The following is an 18,192-nucleotide window of genomic DNA, read 5'->3' on the forward strand; positions in this document are numbered from 1 at the left end:
TAAAGTTTTCAGTCGTTTTATTGCCCAGTTTTTGAACAGATATTTTCGCTTACAACGTAACTCTAGCATTTACATGTGGTGTGACTCCTGGTACAGCGCTCGTGTTACTAAGGTTTAAATGCATTCTTTTTCTTAAATTTTACACCTGTAAAAATATTTTCTCATAGCAAAATTATTGGACATGTGATGCTTTGTGACTTCTTGATAAACCAGCTCGTGGACTCTCATTGATTTTTTGTATACAATACAAAATAATTACTACAGCAAGGATGAAAATGCATAAAAAATTTCGGACTCGTGTTGATGCCATTAAAAGCCAAAAAAAAAAATAAATAAATAAATACAACGAAACAAAAGGAAAGAAAGGGAGAAGCCCAGCAAACTGGGAGCAATCTTTCCTCTCACTCAGGGAGTAATCTGTGGGTGAAATCCTAAAGTGTGACCATTCAAATGAAAGCTACTGAGCAGTACTTTTCTGTGGTGCTGTTTATATGCTGTACAAGGTGGTTCTAACTTTTGAGTCTGTGGATGAAATCTTAGTGTGGCCCTTCAAATGAAAGCTACTGAGCAGTACTTTCCTGCGGCGCTGTTTATTATGCTGTACAAGGTGGTTCTAACTTTTGAGTCTGTGAGTGAAATCCTAACGTGTGACCATTCAAATGAAAGCTACTGAGCAGTACTTTCCTGTGGTGCTGTTTATTATGCTGTACAAAGTGGTGATCTAACTTTTAAGTCTGTGGGTGAAAAACCAAAGTGTGACTATTCAAATGAAAGCTACTGAGCAGTACTTTCCTGTGGTGCTGTTTATTATGCTGTACAAGGTGGTTCTAACTTTTGAGTCTGTGGATGAAAATTATCCTAAAGTGTTATAATTCAAATGAAAGCTACTGAGCAGTACTTTCCTGTGGTGCTGTTTATTATGCTGTACAAGGTGGTTCTGAATTTTGAGTCTGTGGGTGAAATCCTAAAGTGCAACCATTCAAATCAACACTACTCAGCAGTACTTTCCTGTGGTGCTGTTTATTATGCTGTACAAGGTGACTCTAAATTTTGAGTCTCTGGATGAAATACCAAAGTGTGACCATTCAAATAAAAGCTACTGAGCAGTACTTTCATCTGAGGCTGCCTGTTTCTCAGTATCATACCAATATTGAGACTTGGTACAATTTTGTAGTATCCTTTGTTTCATCTTGCCCATTTTGGGATAGCAAGTCATGACGGCTATCAGATAACCCCAGATGAAGGGGTATGCTCCAAGTTGGAGAGCCCTACTGCAGGACGCCTGTCCACTCCACCAGGAAAACAATGTTTTCTCAAACAAAAATGCCATAAGGCACTTACAAATATCGCCAATAAAAGTGTGACAAATGCACCCAGGAAAAAACCACCAGTGCCAGACACTTTGGGTGCTTTTGTTGTTGGACACTCAGGGGTTGGCCTCGCAAAATTTTGACACTGTGACAGATTAGTGTTGCTACATGCGTGACACCATGACGTGACATCCCGAACCTTGAGAGATGTCACAAGTTCAGTAAACTGGGCCAGAGAACAAGGATCTTTGCAGCCTGGAATGCTGTATCTTTTCAAGGATTCCTATAGGAGCAAAAAGTGTTGTTGTCTAAATTAGTATTGTTGTCTATGAAATACACCCTTAACTAGGAGAAGTCCAGAAGTTTTGGAGGGGTGTGTGTGCTGCCCAGTCCTCCAAACCCTGATTCTGTTTTGGATCAAAATTAATGATGTAATTGTTTGGTGTTATTTGGAGGATCAGTGTTGAACATGTGTCAATTAAAACTATTTGAATCCTATCTAAAAACGGTAACTCTTGATCTTATAAAAGTTCTCAAAAAACAGAATTTTGGGTAACCTTCTGTTGCCTTTGTCAAAGTTTGAAACAGTTTGCATAATTTACGGCTCTTATTTACTGGCCACTTAACATTCACTGAGCTTTATAGGGAAAATTCAGAATCACAGCTTGTTCTGGACACTAAGATTAAAATTAATGCAACTTTACCTTACATAAGCCTTCAATACACTGTGTTCAAAGGACATTCACACCTGCCCTAGCAAAAACTGGCAAATGCTCACCTCTAAACCATTCTTAAAAGAAAACTGCACAGTGCACTTGTTGCCATGACTGGAATCACACAGCAATTCAATGAAAACCAAAGAAGCATAATATGGAATCCTCCTCAAATCACTGTCAGGTGATTTATTTAAGTCAAGTGCAGTGAACAATGAAAACATTGTGGGATAGTGGGCTGAGTAATAGAGCAACTGAAACAGAGAAATGAATCTTGAGTCAGCACTTAAGTACAATGCTAGGGTCAATGCTTTCAGGTAAGTGATGTTTAATATTCACGCCCAGAATGTTTTTAGTCTGTGCACGAAATGCCAATGATGCCATTCATACTGATAGGAACAACAACAAAATTAGGATAGGATAGGATAACTTTATAAATACATGGTATTTCCATCAGCTACATAATTATCATTATCAACTAACTACCTATCTACATACCTAACTATAGGATTATAAAAGTTAAAAAATAATAAAACAATAAGTGCTGCTTTTCTTGGAGGCCATGTTTAAAATCTTACTTATAATATTGTGGTGTCTCAATTTAGTCTTAAAATCATTCAAGGAGGTCGCTTGCTGTTGTTGATGATGATAGTGATGAATATGATGTTGATGATTGTCAGTCGTGTTTAACCTTTAGTCATTTTATGATGGTTACATGAAGTTAGAGTTCACCAGGAATTATTAATTTTTCTCAGCATATTAATTAGCATGACTGTATTGCTAGGGGCCTAATCAGCCTCATCAACTTAACCCGAGTTGAAATAAAGTTACTTACTTAGTCTTACTTACTAATCAGGGCTGTCAACCTCCCACATCTTCAAATATGGAGAATGTGAACTCCCTGCCACCCTGCCTTAAAGGGGTGTGCCAGAAACGCTAATTTAACAGCTTCAGTGGGGGGGGGGGGGGGGGGGGAGGAAGAGTCTTATCACTCGACAAAAGAGTACCGCAAACTACACTAACCATTTAACATTTTCTTCACAGAAATTTGAGTATGCGACAAATACCAAACTTCGGCAATTATCCGGGAGATTACAAACATAAATCTCGGGAACAAGACATACAGTTCAAAATATGGAGATTAATGACATAAATCTGTAGACCGGGAGATACGGTCCAAAGTCTGGAGTCTCCCGGATTATCCGGAAGAGTTCACAGCCCTATTACTTATGGGATTTGTAGTAATCAGGCCATCACCACATCTGGTCACGAGGATGATGATGATTATGACGTCAATAAGAGTGTTCATGACATACCTGCCAACTTTGTCTGAGACACAAGCATGAGATTTAATTGACCAAGGCACAGAGTGCCAGAATTTCTGAGGATTCTTCGATTACCGGTACTTCCAAAGACATCCACGGATTTCCAAAAAACACACAGACGTTCCCGAGGAATTTCGAAGTTCCCAAGAAATTGATTTTGCTCCACAATGTGTTGCGAATATTTGCCTCAGACACCAAACACAACCTCAATTTTAACTTGTCAACAACTAATTAGCGAACCGTGGTTATAGCTTTTATATATTTGGAAAGTGGGGCAGTTCAGTCTGTACAAGTTCACATTTGTGAGCCAGACATAAGAAATTTCTTCATAAGCATGAGCTGGCATTGACTGAAGTTTTAGATTCACAGGCATGAGAGTTGGCAGCTATACCATGACACTGCTTGGATGATTGACACAATCATCATGTAGGATCATACAGAGTGGGACAAAATATTATCAACAATCAAACCTTTGCATTGCTTTTCTTCTTTACAATTTTACTAAAGCTTGATGCAATCTCGTTAGCCAGAAGTCCGCCACCAATGTCACCAATCATGTCTTTGCTGCATTTACTATACTCCACCCAATCTGCCAGGTAAACTACTTGTTCCCACTGCTTATCTGTGATGTTCAGATCACGAGTTTGGTTGTACAAACGATGCAGATGAATATAGTCATACCTAAAGCAAATTTAAACAAAGAATCCATAAATTATTATGTGATGCATTTCTCTCACCATCTCTCCTCTCAAATGGCAAAGAGCACCTGGCTAGTTCAGGCTTAATTTGCATTCGGCACAAGATTGTGATTTCATACATTTGTGTTTGTAGGCATCTACAGAGAGTGGGACTTAAATATGCATGCAGATGAAACATCATATCTACAGCCAGATTTCATATTGCTTGTTTTACACACTTAAATATTCCTCATAACACACAAGTTAAACTTAACTGATAAAAGAAACAAAATTGATTTCCTTTTGTAAACTTTTTAATATTATGACATCTAAACTCTCAGAAAATGAAATAGATGTCTGGTAATTGTGAGGTAAGTCTGAATAATCAAGGGTTTATGCTGACACATGTTTTATTGCTAAAAGAACAATTTGTCTTACACATTATAGAAGTCTTTCAGTTCAATCTTCTCAATTCCCAGGATACCTTCAAGGGTTTTCCTCAAAGCCGCACTTTCTGTCTCCTTCTTGTGGAATTCATTACTTTCATAAAACTTTGCTAGCCTTTTCTGCAGCTCAGGGCAAGCCAACCACCCACGGAGAAGCTGGTCATTCTCCACGGCAATTGTGTGAATGGGAACCTGCCACAATTGATGAAAATGAACTTACAAGTCAGACAGAACTAAATGGGTGGATATATTATCTGGAACTATACATTCTCACATTTCAAGGACTGGTCACTATCATAAAGAAAAATCATCAATTGCTGACAGTCTAGGAAAAGTCTGTAAGGAGGTATGAGGGGGAGGGGGAGGGGGGGGGGAGGGGGAGGGTGTTGGTTCCTGTTTGAAGCTTCATTAGCCAGAAGCAGGATTGTTTTACTTTAAGGGGGAGTTACAACTGAATGCCATTTTTCCGCCAATTGACATGGCTTTAATGGAAATATCTCGCTCGCATTTCAAGCAATCTAAAAACCCTATCATCATATTGTGAATCTGTGTTGTGGGGTATTTTGTGAATTTTTGGGTATATTTGGGAGAAGTAGTTTTTCTAGAAAGATTGGTACAATTAAGAGAAATAAGAAATATTGAAGATTTAGTGAAGTCTTAAAATTGGAATTTGTAGTTAATAATTAATAGATGGATACCAAGTTAGTCCACTTGCAACCTGGGGTACTCTTGCGTGGGTATCAACTGTCTGTTAGTGTTCCAAAAATCATTTTCTTTCCTCTATCCCTTCTTAAAACCTCTTCAAATTTCATTTAAATTTAGGTGTATTGCCCCCTTAAAATGCTCTCTGGGGGTTTGGGTAGGGGGCATCAAATAGAGAAGTCACATTTAAATAAGAAATTGCAAAGTTACGATATGAAAAAATAAATTAATTAAGATACTTATTATATTAAAGACAGTAAAGTAAAATCTGATGATTTTTATAAACTAGAGCAGTGCTAACCATTGAAGGCCAGAACAACACTAACCTGTTGAATGCTGTATGGTGCGCTGAAATCTCCAGCATAAGAAGTATGGAGGGTTTGGTTTCTTGGTGGATAGAGTCCTAGAAGAAAGCTTAATGCACTAAAAAGAAAATGAAACAAGAAAAACAATTAGAGATTACCACGTAGCAGTCTCCTTTGCAGCTGTCATTTGAGGTTGTGGGGGAGGGAGCGCATTGCATGACAACCACAAACGACGGCTGCGAAGGAGACTAACTACATAGTAGTGTGCTGAGAAGAGGGGATAAGGGATAGAAAAACCAGGAGAGGAAGAGAAATGACATGTGTGAGATAGCCCATAGACGGGAGAATGACAAGAAATTGTGCAAAATGACAAAATATTTTCCAATACCAAAAGCACAGAGAGGTAGAAGAACCAGCTGCCAAGGAGGGGATGGGAAAAAAGTAAAGCCAGGTTATGGGAAGCTGGAGGTCAGGGCCCTCATCCCCCACCAACCAACCCACCCACTCCCAACTCCCATCATGTTGATGTAGTGCATCCAAGTTAAGGTACATGACTTGTATGTTGGTCTGTACCTTGAGGACAGCAAGCCATATTCATGTACCTTTTAGTTTAATTCTTATCATTTTTCTTACCAGTTGTTTCTACCCCAATTTTCACACCTTAGTTCTACGCCCAAAGGAATTACCAAAACTGGGATAGGATACATTGCTGACTACAATGAGTTTATGCTATATTAAGTACAGGAGTAGTAACTCTACAGTTAATTTCCTAATCTATGCATTTATTTGCCTGGGTTTAATTTGACCTATGTGAAAAAAATAAATAAATAAATAAACAAATAGAAAAAAGATAACCTGTACGTTACATAGGATGATCACCTTAACTCCCTCCCCCTCCCTCCTCAATTTCCACTCCTCCCTCCCCCCTGCTTCCACCCCCTTCCTCCTCCCTCCACCTCCTCCCCTCCCTCCTCCACTTCCACCCCCTTCCTCAGCCCTTCCCATTTTCATGGGAATTCCTTACCTGTTGAGTGTTCTTGAATAGTCACTGGACCTAACATAAATATCTTGAGGAGAGTACACACTGGACAAGAAGCTAAAATTTTGATAACGTCTCTGAACATAGCTCCCAGCTCTAAACATTTGATCCATTCCTCTCACAGTCAATTGACTGTCACCTCCTTCCTCAAATGTCTTATGGTCTTTTGTGAGAAGGGTGCGGCTACCATGACGTGATATCACAACTGCTTGCTGAAGCTGTAGTTCTGGGAAGAAACAACGACATTGGTAGGAGGAGCCAGCACTCAGTACCCAAAGAGGCACTCAAGAAGGTTTCAGTTGTGTGCATGTACTACCCAGGCCTCCAAATGTGTACCCCATTTCATAATGGTACAAGAGGTGGGTTGGGGGAAATGATGAGTGGGGGAGGGGGGTGGGGTGGGAGAGAAAAGAATGATAGGCAGGTTGAGGGAGATGTAACTTGGCAGGGTGGGTTGAGGGAGAGAAGAAGTATGAGGGTCAGGTTGAGGGAAATAACAAGTGGTGGGGTGGGTTGAGGGAGAGGAGAAGTACGAGAGTTGGGTTGAGGGAGATGTTAAGTGGGAGGGGGTCTATTGAGGGAGAGAAAAAGTATGAGTGGTGGGTTGAGGGAAATGATAAGTGAGGGTGGGGGGATAAGTTGAGGAAGAGAAGAAGTATGAAGATGGGTTGAGAGAGAGGAAAAGTGGGAGGGGTGGGTTAAGGGAGAGTGTGGGCAGATGCCAAGGGTGACAAATTTTTTACAAAATATTTGACAAATTTGATTTTTGTACCTCTTTAAGGATTGTACAAATGCAACACATAAATACAGTTACACTCCCTCACCTGCGTCAATAGTACAGAAATAGAGTCCGAGTAAAATTAACCAGGTCTCTTTTCCCATGCTGGCGTTTGATGATCAGTAGGGTTTCCGGTATTTGCTCAAAAGTGTTAATTCAGCTCGTTAAACCAAAATATTTTCTGTAAAATCAGAAGGATATCAAGCCAACAAATAAATGGTAGGGAAAACCTGTGTTAAATTGGAGCACAATATTTACAAGTCTTACAAACATTCCTTCGCATAGATGATGCCATGTGACACATCAATGACACATACATGCATTGGCTTACCAAAGAAGAGGAAAAAGACTGGGGCGAAACGCAACCAAAACCAAAATGGCGGCCGACCCTCAAAGCTGACTGAAGGGGATTCGACCTTCGTCAACAACGTTTTAGCGAACGAAACACGGACTTATGATGGCATTTCAGCCACAAGGAGGACAAGGTTGGTATTCGTGTGAGGGTAAAGATAAAAATTTATAAACAGAAGGTAGTGGCCGTTTTTATACTTGAGACGAAGTTTGTACTCTGGACGAACTTTAAACCTGCCACTGCACTTCTCACGCCAGCTCACGCTTACGGACAAATTTCTTACGCCTGGTCAAAAAATATGAGCTATTACAGCCCTAACTGGCACACTTTCTAAAAATATGTAAACTCAAACCAATGCGAGAAACAAAAAGTCCATGTAAAATGAGTAAATGATGATACTTTCCCTGAAATCTCTGATTTTTGAAGCACTGTATGGAGCATAATCATTTTCTTGAGAACTTTAGAATTATTTGGAATGTCATTGGTAATCTTTGGGCGTCATTGGAAGTCTTCAGAAATCTTCAGATATAGTTGTGTCGTTTTCGAAAATCCTGGCACTACCAGGATAAAAATCTCACACCTTTGACAGTTTGAGTCAGAAAAAGTTGGCAGATATAGAACTTGGGCAAACATTTGTTGTTTGTCTGGTTGTGCATCTCTAATGTAAAGACGGGCACAAGACTCATTATCTGTCTCGACAAACTATCTTCTGTTGTGCATAATTGAATGATTCAATGATAGATAGTTCATCTAGACTCTTGCGCCCTTCTTTATACCAGAGACGCATTTAACCAGATGAACAACAAATGTTTGCTCAAGTTCGTCCAGACGGATAATGCGTCCTCTAGTATAAAAATGGCCAATGTAATGAGGTGAGATGTAAGAGGGCAAAGCAAATTTTCCAACATAATTTTCCTCCTCATTATCCATTTGTAGGATGTCAGATAAGTACTTGAGTTTACATTAACTGAAAAATGTGTAGTACAGCCAGAAAACGGTGCTCAACATCTTTTCATTTCGATAGCCACTGTTTAGAATTCTATCGGTGATTTTATCCACACTTTCAAGAGTTGGAGCCATCATACTTGAGCATAATAAACAGCACCACAGGAAAGTACTGCTCAGTAGCTTTCATTTGAATGGTCACACTTTAGGATTTCATCCAGAGACTCAAAACTTAGAACCAACTTGTACAGCAAAATTTACAGCTCCACTGGAAAGTACTGCTCAGTAGCTTTCATTTGGTCACAATTTAGTACTTCATCCACACATTCAAGATGTAGAACAACCTTTGCTCTGTCACACGTCTCACCTGTCAGCTCATGCATAGGGGCATGTGACAGCTTCCTAGTAGTTAGGTTTGTTTTTCATGCTATTGGTTATAAAATGCTCTCTCGTTTCACCACAAATTTTGTTTGAATTAAAACCAGTTACGCATTTGACGAAAGACAGATAGGTAGATAGTTTTATTAAGAAAATACTTGGTAGCCCGAAAGCTGAATTGCATATTCACATATACAAAACTAGATATGTAAGTATCAGAATAGATAAGAGTCTAAAAATACAAAATGTCAATTAATTAAAATGTACAAATATCAATCCAAGTATACAATTAATTGAAATGTAGGATTTATCGAAAAGTATAATCAATTGAAAATTGATGATCATAAATGAAATCCTAGAAATCTACAAATATGCATTGTCGATACAGGATGTTATAATGAAGCTATTCTTAAAACAGTTTGTCTTATGTGTAGGAATAACAAAGCATCTGTTGTGCTTTAATGCATAATGGGAAGGCCCACAGAACGGTAGTAAACTATGCAGATGGTGTTCAGGGTCCCTTACTACAGAATCGAAATTTTCATTACGTATCGCAGTGATAAAGTGTGTTATTGGTACAAAGTTCAGCAGCTCAATAGCATCCTTATAGGACAGTCCCGGGCAAATAATGGACCAAGCCCGCTTCTCTACACGTTCCAGTTTTTTTTTTTTTTTAATGCTTTGGCATTATGCGTAGAAAAAGACAGGTGACGTGTACAGGGCTGACAACTCTCCCGGATATTCTGGGAGTCTCCAGATTTTGAACCGTATCTCCTGGTCTCCAGATTTATGTCTGTAATCTCCAGATTTTGAGACGTATCTTCTGGTCTCCAGATTTATGTCTGTAATCTCCCGGATAATTGACGAAGTTTGCCATTTGGCGTATGCTCGACTCTCTTACATGCGATTTGCTGGGGAAGTCATGTTCTCTATATTTGAAGACGTGTGAGGTTGACAGCCCTGCGTGTACGTTAAAACAGTGACCGTATACAAGCATTTGTAAAACAATGTCATGTCCGGCCTAGGAACTCTTGCTCTTTTGAGCTGTACTAGAAAATACAAATGCTTGGCCCCTTTCTTTATGATTTTGCTGACATGGTCTTGTCATTGACCGGGAAACAAAGATTAAGTTCAAACAAAAAGGTTTTGTTTTCAGGATCGAAAATTTGTTTTCAAGCACAAGCTTTAGATTCCCTCACAAAATCTTTGGACGGACGGACGCTTTTGTCACATCATTAAGTTGATAAAATATCATGTGACAAAATGTCCTGGTAGATCGCTAGGAGCTCATATCCAACGTCGCAATTCAATGTCGGAGCCTGGCAATGAATTTCAATAGCCACTTGACAAAGATTCCATGAGGGATTCGAAAGCTTGTGCTTGAACATAAATTTTCGATCCTGAAAACGAAACCTTTTTGATTGATATAAAATGACCGGATCAAGGAACAATTTTTCTCTAACATGGATTAAGTTCTTTGGGATAAGAAAAACCTTGTATAGCACACGCACAGAAGCAACGTATCGCTCAGTTGCAATGACATTATTTTATTTGAATGTATATTACACTTCAGATTTTTGTTCTCTGTTATGACAGAATCACAGAATCGAAGAATTCTCCAAGACCTTCAACAAAAACGTCAGATGCTTTTAAGTCAAGGTCAAGGAAGTACAGGAAATTTAGGGTGAGAGTTGTATGAAAATGATGTGTAGCGTAACAGCTAGCAAGGCTGTCGCCTAAGAAAAAATTCAAGGAGCCCACAAGGCCAAAAGCTGAAGACATTAGGAGCCCAACATGTGAAGTGTAAGGTGCTGCTGTAAAACTTTTGGGCACCCAGAACATTTTTTGGGGGGCACCTCAGGCTACTGGGCTCCTATTAGGCACCAGCCTTGGTTAAACCTCCAATACTCCCAAAACTTCTTTCACCCTTAAAACACCATCTTCTCATGCTGTCATTTTTAGGGGGGGGGGGGGGGGAGGGGGTGTTACTGTGTTCATTTTGAGGAGTCGCCTAAAAGAGACTGTGCAGGTAATTTCCTAAACATAGAGTTCCGTAAAGTCTCAGCCCTAAAATCTCCCAAAAGTCCAAAAATAGCCCTCCATTAACCACGCAACCACCAAGCTTCACTCCAAAATCCAACTCTGTTTATTTGGCTTGCACGATAAATACAACGCGCCATCAATTTCAAAAGTTACAAACCAACCAATGTGCGTGTGCGCTTTAAAATCTATAAAATGATATTTTCGCAGAAAATTAAAGTTAATGTTTGGCAAAGCAAGGCCCGCGTTGTCCCAGCGGTACATCCCGCGGGGTGTTTACCATGTTTAGCACAAATCGGTCAAGCATATATTATCAATTGATCATTCGTCCCCTTCTCATATTGCTGCAAGTTTTCTACGCAGCAAGTACATTCCCTGCCCAATCTTGCCCATCGATAATTATTGTCTGTTGTGTTTATTGCGTGCCTTAACATTAATCAAAGGAAGCTTGTCAGCGCATGTTCTGAAAAGCGTAAATTCAATATCAAGTTTCACAAAAGTTTTCTTTAAAGTCACAACAAAGACAATTTGGTAGAGTAACAAAAAACGGTGCAGATGCAGGGAGGCGGCGTGGCCTAGTGGCTAGGGCGCCGGATTCGTAATCCAGAGACCCTGGGTTCGAGTCCCGCTCTGACGACTTGGATTTGTTTCACAGTAGCCCCATTTTCAAATCCAAGTCCTCTCTTTGTGAATAGCCAACTGGTTTGCCTCCCACCAGTTGTGATATTTAGCAAATGTTATTTTCAGTTATGTATATTTATTTCATTGATTTATGGTATCCCCAGTTAGCGCTACAGCGCTTAATACTTAGACACTTATAATAAATAAAGTAATTTATATATTTATTATTTTTATTACTGTCACAGCAAAAATATATTAAGGTGCATTCCGGCATTCTAGGTTGAAAGTCCGTTTATTTGTCAAGGCTCAAATGTAATTTCCTGAAAGACACTAGTTCCATATACAATGTATAATACTATTTTTTTTTACTACCAGTCAACACATTTTTAGCTTAGTCACATTTTGGGGAGCAGGGATGGCACAGTGGTGAGAGCACTTGCTTCCCAATGGACTGAGTGGGCCTTGGTTTGATTCCCAGGATTGATTCTATATGCGGGTTGAGTTAGTTGCTGGTTCTTTTCTCCACTCTGAGGATTTGTCTCTGGGTTCTTCAGTTCTCCTCCCTCCAGAAAACCCACATTAATTTTTTAACCAGGAAAACAGTGGAAGAAGAGCCTCTCTGCCGAAGTGCCTTTGAAATTTTCATTTATTTATTATAGAAAAGTTTTATTTTATATTCAAAGAGAACAACCTTCCTTGAATCAAAAATTGCACCATGTAAATCTAAAATTATCCTTTTAACTCTCACATTGTCACATTTCATGTTCATTTTGTTGTCACCGTTTATCATAATTAGCATTTTTGTTTACTTTTTTTTTTACTGATTATAAATGCAACTTCCGATGCTTTGTACATTAACTAACGGAAGATGACAGAAGTCTCTGTTGAAACATCTTTTGTAAACTTAAAGGTTTTGTTGTTTTCTTTAAACCTTATTTTATATTTATTTAATATTTAATTTGAAGTCTTGGCTTTTCTGCCATTTATGGTTAAAATAGCTGATTGTGCCAAGCATGCAAAAATATCCAAGTAGAGTTGTACTCTTCATCTCTTTCTTGGAAGTAAATCACGGTTCAAAGGAGAGTGAACAAAGACGTAATAAAGTTCATGTTTTGTTTCTCGTCAGGGCAAATCCTTCTGCAATGCGCACAGCAGGACCAGAGCCATCGACGTCTATTAAACCACATGAGGCTACAGTAAGGAACATTTTTTTTATTTTATTTTACATGTCATCACTTATTGCATCACTTATACACAATGTTTTTGACACAATTGGCCAGGTTGGGGCCCCAATGAAAAGGTTTGGGATATTTGAGTGAAAGTCTCAAACAACCCTCAAAATGATCAGCCTTGCTCTGTGTGAACAAGGGCCAAAATTTTTTAAAGGAAGGTATGAAGCTTAATTGGAATTTCCAAAAGGGGTAGAGGGGTGTTAGAATAAAATTCCTTCCGGCTCTCCAGATTTTATGATAATCTAGATCACATTTCCAAACCTCCTTCACAGTAGTGATTTTGTTTGTTTTGTATTTTAATTTTAATCTTGTAATGTTAGGAGGGCCACTTGTTTGTTAGTGTTTCAATGTTATTTTGTGCTACCCTCGATAAATAAAGACCGTACTTACTTACTTACACTTACTTACTACATGAATTATTAATTAGTTTTAGATTTTTGCCAGCAGCTACGTAGCTACTTTTAACAATCCTGCTAAGATTATGTTTACTAATTTTGACAAGTACAGTAATGATTCAACTGGTTTGAACCCTTCTTTCAATAATTGTGTAGTTCCAGAAAATATCTGTTCACTGCCCCCTCCTACAGAAAGGGATGGAAATTCCAGGGGGTGGGGGTGGCGGGGGCCTCAAGTTCCAAAAAAATTGAAAGGAAACTATGAACTTCCAAAGGGGTTGAGGGGTTTTAGAAGAAGGTTCCTTCCAGCTCGCCCAATTTTATGACAATTTAGATTACTATTCCAAACCTCTGTCACAGTAGTGATTTCCTTTGTTTCCTCTTCATGAATTATTAATGAGTTTAAGAAGGAATAGGGAATGATGATGACAAGAGAAAGAAAGCTGCACCTTAAAGAAGGGGTGAAATAGTTCATGTTTTTGCACAGCAAACTCTCATCATGTATCAGTTGAACTAAGAAAAGGTTGATAAAGAATGAAAAAAAAAAAAAACACTTACACAGTAAAGAAAAGAAAGAGGAGGCCCCATTAGGAAGACTCTTGAAATTTTGCAGGAACCCTAAAACGTTTTATGTTTTGAAGAGGAGGGTCCTAGGACATAACATTAGGTTGATTTAGGAACGGGACGCATTTGAGGACATGAGAGCACCCAGAATAGTCTGGATGCAAGTCTATTTCGACTATCTTATGGGTATTCTTGATGCGCACAATGTTGTCAATTGACGTTCCCGTTCTGTTGCAAAATCAGCCTATTATTGTGTCAAGTTGGAGTCTGAAATGTTTTTCTATCTTTAGGTCGTTCGCAACCCAGCAGACACGTCATTGAGCCAGAGGCAAGCCTTAGAGGTGAGTGGCAGCAGACATTTTTGTATAAACTCTACCCCTACACACAGTAGCAGACATCTTCGAGAGCACATCTGAGTGTAGTGACAGGTGTTCATTTATGTTGTGGTTCAAAACTTTTTTTGGTTAAAAGATTTTCAAACAAGTTTGATTTTTATTTCCCTCTTTCTCTGATTATGGTAATGAATACTGCACAAAGGGAGATAAAAATTAAACTGGTTTTAAAAATTTTGGACCAAACAAATTTTAAGCCACAGCATTCATGCAAGGTTAAATAATGGTTCAGTTTAATTGTTAACAACAACCTTACTAGTGCACTGGAAATGGTTTCATTCATCTTTGTTTGAGGATGGCTAGGATGGAAATGGATTGTAGCTTGAAAAAATTGGCCAACTTTTTTCAGTTCCTCCCATGTATATTGGAAAAATGGCTAAAAACTAATTGTAGTTTATTCCTTCTCTCAGAAATCATTTCTTATTTTCCTGCCAGTGCCCTAAGAGTAATTCCATGTTAAAGAAGATTTTCAAGTTATTCACTCCCTTTGTGATTCTTGTAGTGCAACACATGATTCTCGCACAAGGGTGGTAAAGTAAAGTGAAAGTAACTTCTTTAATGTCAATAACACAGGGAGTGCTTGCACAATATCCTGAGCCAGAGGCTCATGACAAAGTGCTTCACAATAATCCAGATCGAACTGGAATTTTGAAATTTGGAAATGTTGGGTTTTGAGGAGAGAGAAAAACTGGAGTACCCAGGGAAAAACCTCTCAGAGAAAGGACGAGAACCAACAATAAACTCGACCCACTTATGATGCCAAGTCTGGGAATTGAACCTGGGCCACATTGTTGGCAGACGAGTGCTTGGTGCTCGGTAAATTTGGTTTTGGGTGGGCACCCCAACAGGCAACTCCCCAACGCTGTCTCTGACAAAACTATGGGTACGTTTTTTTGGGAGAAACCAAAAACGGATTTGTTATCTCAGATCATTCGGATCATGGTGCATCAAAGGAACCGACGAATCCTTGTCCAGGGTGGATTCGTCGGTTCCTTTGATGCACCATGATCTGAATGATCTGAGATCACAAATCCGTTTTTGGATTCTCCCAAAAAAAACGCACTTCTGCCATATGTCAGTTTTCTTCTGCTTTTTAAAAAATACGATCTTCAGGATGTATTATCGTTTTTACCTTTTTCAGCATGCAAATACTACATCATCTGGATATTTCATCTCACAAGACTCAGGTTATGGAAACCTGATCATACCTGTTTTGCCAAGATTTGAAAATGGAGAGCTGAAGACTACTTGAATATCAAGACACACAAAGGATTAAGTGTAAAAAAAATGGAGAACTGAAAAAAAGAAGCCAGAACTAAAAATGGCTGAAATCTGAAAGTGCAGAACTGAGAACAATTTGATGACAGTAAAACAAAATGGAAAGCATCCAAACTAATAATCGGAAGGTCTTAGGTTCAACTCCTGATTGGAGCACTGGGATTTCCTTTTTCCAAGACTTTTCTTTCCGCATAAGCCTGTGCCACTATGAATAATTCATTTCTCATTCTTTCAGCAGGTATAAAAGATATACCATCACATTTATTCCATTGCGTAATGCCACACAATGACATTCAAATCCTAGCAGTAGGCAGGACGTTTGTCCCATGAACCTAGTTTAATGGCCTTAGTTGCCACGAGTCTCCTGAACAAGCAATCGGAAGGCCTTAGGTTTGACTCTTGATAGGAGCACTCAAATTTCCTTTTTCTAAGTTTGCCTGTGGCACTCACTGAATAATTCATCATTCTCAAAATGGAAAGTATTATTTTGTCTCAGAGGAAGACTATTCTTCTATATTTATTTCTGACTGCATAGCAGACTACCCTTAGAAGGGAAATACAATCTATGACTGAACTCTAGATTTATCTTTTCTTGTATTAGGGAAGTGCAATTCAAGATGCCATCTTTGTGCCTCTCTCCCACTTTCACTTCAGATTTCATGCAAAAAGGTCAGATTTGGGACATCAGCAATCATCAGACTGGACGTCTGTCCCATTTTGTATCCATTCCTATCAATAACAATTTATTATTACATTTGGCAATGTGCTGAATGTTCACAGCTAAATTTTGTTAGTTTCTATCACTGACACAGTGATTGAGGGTTCATCTTAATTCAGAAGTAGTCCAGTCCAGGCCCTTCCGCTCTCTGTCACGCAACTCACGCACGTGACAGAGTGCGGAAGGGCCAGGACTGGACTAAATTCAGAGTTTTGCTGTTTCTTTTTCATGATTTGAGCCCAAACGGCCGAAAACTTTGCCCTTAATTTCGGTTAAATTGTAATAAAATATTGCCCAAATTTCCACCTGCTTTAGTTTGTTCTTACGTTGATAATGGCCCTTGAATACTGCAACAATAGAATTTATTAATGAGTCAAAGTGACCCAGATTTCTAAATATCAAACAGGTCCCTTTTCATGCCATCAACAAACTTCTATTGTTTCATTATTCATAGGCGAATTTCTCTGCCGAAAGGACGGTTTTTTGATGGATACCATTACGGGACACCATTGTGACTTGTTGGCTTGTCCCCATGTGTTAAAAAATATGCCATACGTGCATGTGTGTTGATGGTCAGCGTGGAGAAACTGCAATTTTTTTCACCCATTCGAAATGGCGTTCAAATTTTAAATTCAGCCAGGGAATATCTCCGCACAGGAGACTATGAGGTAAGATACCTCATAGTCTCTTGCTCCGCATAGGACACATTTAAGGACTTAGACTCTCACAACAAAAGGGTAACAATTGAAGGCAGACAGTGTAAGTTGAAAATAAAAGCATATTACTGGATCACAAGACTCTCCCGGTAAAGTGAAAAAGGCGCCAAAACGGTGGCGTTGCGTGTGCTGCTACACTTGAATGAGCGAAAAACGGCTACACTTTACAGACGTACTCGCACAAGTTAAACTTGGCCTTTTGTGCAAAGGAAAAAAGCTTTTCTTTCAAGGCCCCCTAAGACATGCACAGACATTGGATTCTGATTGGTCAGTCTTTCCTGAAGACAATTTAATAGAACAATAGAGGACAAAAAAGCCCTTGAAGACTGCATAACATACATTTTTAAAACTCACATGTAAAGGTAAACATGTTTACTGTTCATTAAACTTCCCATATAATCTTAATGTTTCATTCATAGACCATCAAATCATAGGATTGTGCAGGATGTTTTTCACATGAACCTAGTTTAATGGCCAAGCTCCCATGACTTCTAGGAGAGGCAGGAACCAAACGCAGTTGTGTGCAAAATCGTGGCCATTTTTGGGTGCCAAGGCGATCAATGGATGAAGCTTATATGAACTACTTTAGCTTACCTGTGAATCTTTGTAACCAGTTCGTCTTGCTTACTGCACACGAGTAGGCCTTATGAAAACGACTGGGACCTGGGATTGCGCATGTCTAGATGCTCGGATTTGGGCTGGAACCGATGTCATGTGGCGCTATTTACGCCATCATTTTTAAACGTGTTCGTTTTTACCTGTCCACACTAAAAACGAAGCGTTTTCAAAACGATGTGTTTTCAATAGTCTGCACTTGTGAAACTGCTTTCGATAGTCTCCGTCTTCATCAGCGTATTCCATCGTTTTAGTAAATAGTGTGGCCGATAGCCGAAAACGTATCAAAAAGTAAACAAGAAACTGCGCTGTTGCTTACTTACTTACTGCGTCGGTAGAGAATGAAAACGAATCTTTGGTCTTATCAACAGAGTTGATGAGGTAAATTGGCCACCGTAAAGAGATTTGAATGCTGACGTTTCGAGCGTTTCGCTCGAAACGTCAGCATTCAAAGGACGAAGGGCTAGCGCTCGAAAAGTCGCGCGTCAGCACTCGAATCTCTCTGTTGATAAAACGAAATATTAGTTTATTCAAACTTGCTGTTTGCACATTTATTGTGCGGAGTTACTAAGGCCCGGTTCAGACGCCGAACTTTTCATGAGCCGAACCTAATACCTCGAATTAAGTACATGAAAAGTTTGGCGTCTGAAT

The 18,192-nt window shown here is 39.2% G+C and overlaps 2 protein-coding genes across 3 annotated transcripts; one reads left to right on the plus strand and one right to left on the minus strand.

The window, feature by feature from the left end:
* LOC146463745 (prostatic acid phosphatase-like) lies at positions 1-7,586 on the minus strand. 2 transcript variants are annotated; one of them, XM_085084041.1, is made up of 8 exons: positions 7,563-7,581; positions 7,342-7,476; positions 6,503-6,743; positions 5,500-5,596; positions 4,464-4,663; positions 3,819-4,029; positions 2,089-2,277; positions 1-1,593 (listed from the first exon to the last, which is right to left on the minus strand). In XM_085084041.1, exons 2-8 carry the CDS (start codon positions 7,397-7,399, stop codon positions 1,225-1,227), a joined length of 1,365 nt encoding a protein of 454 aa, XP_084940167.1. In that variant the 5' UTR covers positions 7,400-7,476; positions 7,563-7,581; the 3' UTR covers positions 1-1,224. The 2 variants fall into 2 exon arrangements, with proteins under 2 accessions (XP_084940167.1, XP_084940166.1); XM_085084040.1 differs by having other exon boundaries at positions 7,342-7,586.
* A 39-nt stretch (positions 7,587-7,625) lies between these two features.
* Positions 7,626-16,999, plus strand: LOC146463746 (SOSS complex subunit C homolog). Its single transcript, XM_085084042.1, has 5 exons — positions 7,626-7,780; positions 10,567-10,654; positions 12,758-12,827; positions 14,113-14,163; positions 15,356-16,999. The coding sequence occupies exons 1-5, from the start codon at positions 7,750-7,752 to the stop codon at positions 15,464-15,466; spliced, it is 351 nt and encodes a 116-aa protein (XP_084940168.1). The 5' UTR covers positions 7,626-7,749; the 3' UTR covers positions 15,467-16,999.
* Positions 17,000-18,192: the final 1,193 nt, after the last annotated feature.

Source organism: Pavona decussata, unplaced genomic scaffold (genome assembly GCF_977016875.1).
Source record: "Pavona decussata unplaced genomic scaffold, jaPavDecu1.1 SCAFFOLD_175, whole genome shotgun sequence".
NCBI lineage: Eukaryota > Metazoa > Cnidaria > Anthozoa > Scleractinia > Agariciidae > Pavona > Pavona decussata.

Excerpts from the sequence above, each read along its gene's own strand:
- LOC146463745 (XM_085084040.1), bottom strand. The coding sequence starts at position 7,399 with ATGGGAAAAGAGACCTGGTTAATTTTACTCGGACTCTATTTCTGTACT. Across the intron at positions 6,744-7,341 it reads TTTCTGTACTATTGACGCAG|AACTACAGCTTCAGCAAGCA; the intron begins GTGAGGGAGTGT and ends GTTTCTTCCCAG. Across the intron at positions 5,597-6,502 it reads TATTCAAGAACACTCAACAG|TGCATTAAGCTTTCTTCTAG; the intron begins GTAAGGAATTCC and ends TTTTCTTTTTAG.
- LOC146463746 (XM_085084042.1), top strand. The coding sequence starts at position 7,750 with ATGATGGCATTTCAGCCACAAGGAGGACAAG. Across the intron at positions 7,781-10,566 it reads TCAGCCACAAGGAGGACAAG|AATCACAGAATCGAAGAATT; the intron begins GTTGGTATTCGT and ends CTGTTATGACAG. Across the intron at positions 14,164-15,355 it reads GCCAGAGGCAAGCCTTAGAG|CATGCAAATACTACATCATC; the intron begins GTGAGTGGCAGC and ends TACCTTTTTCAG.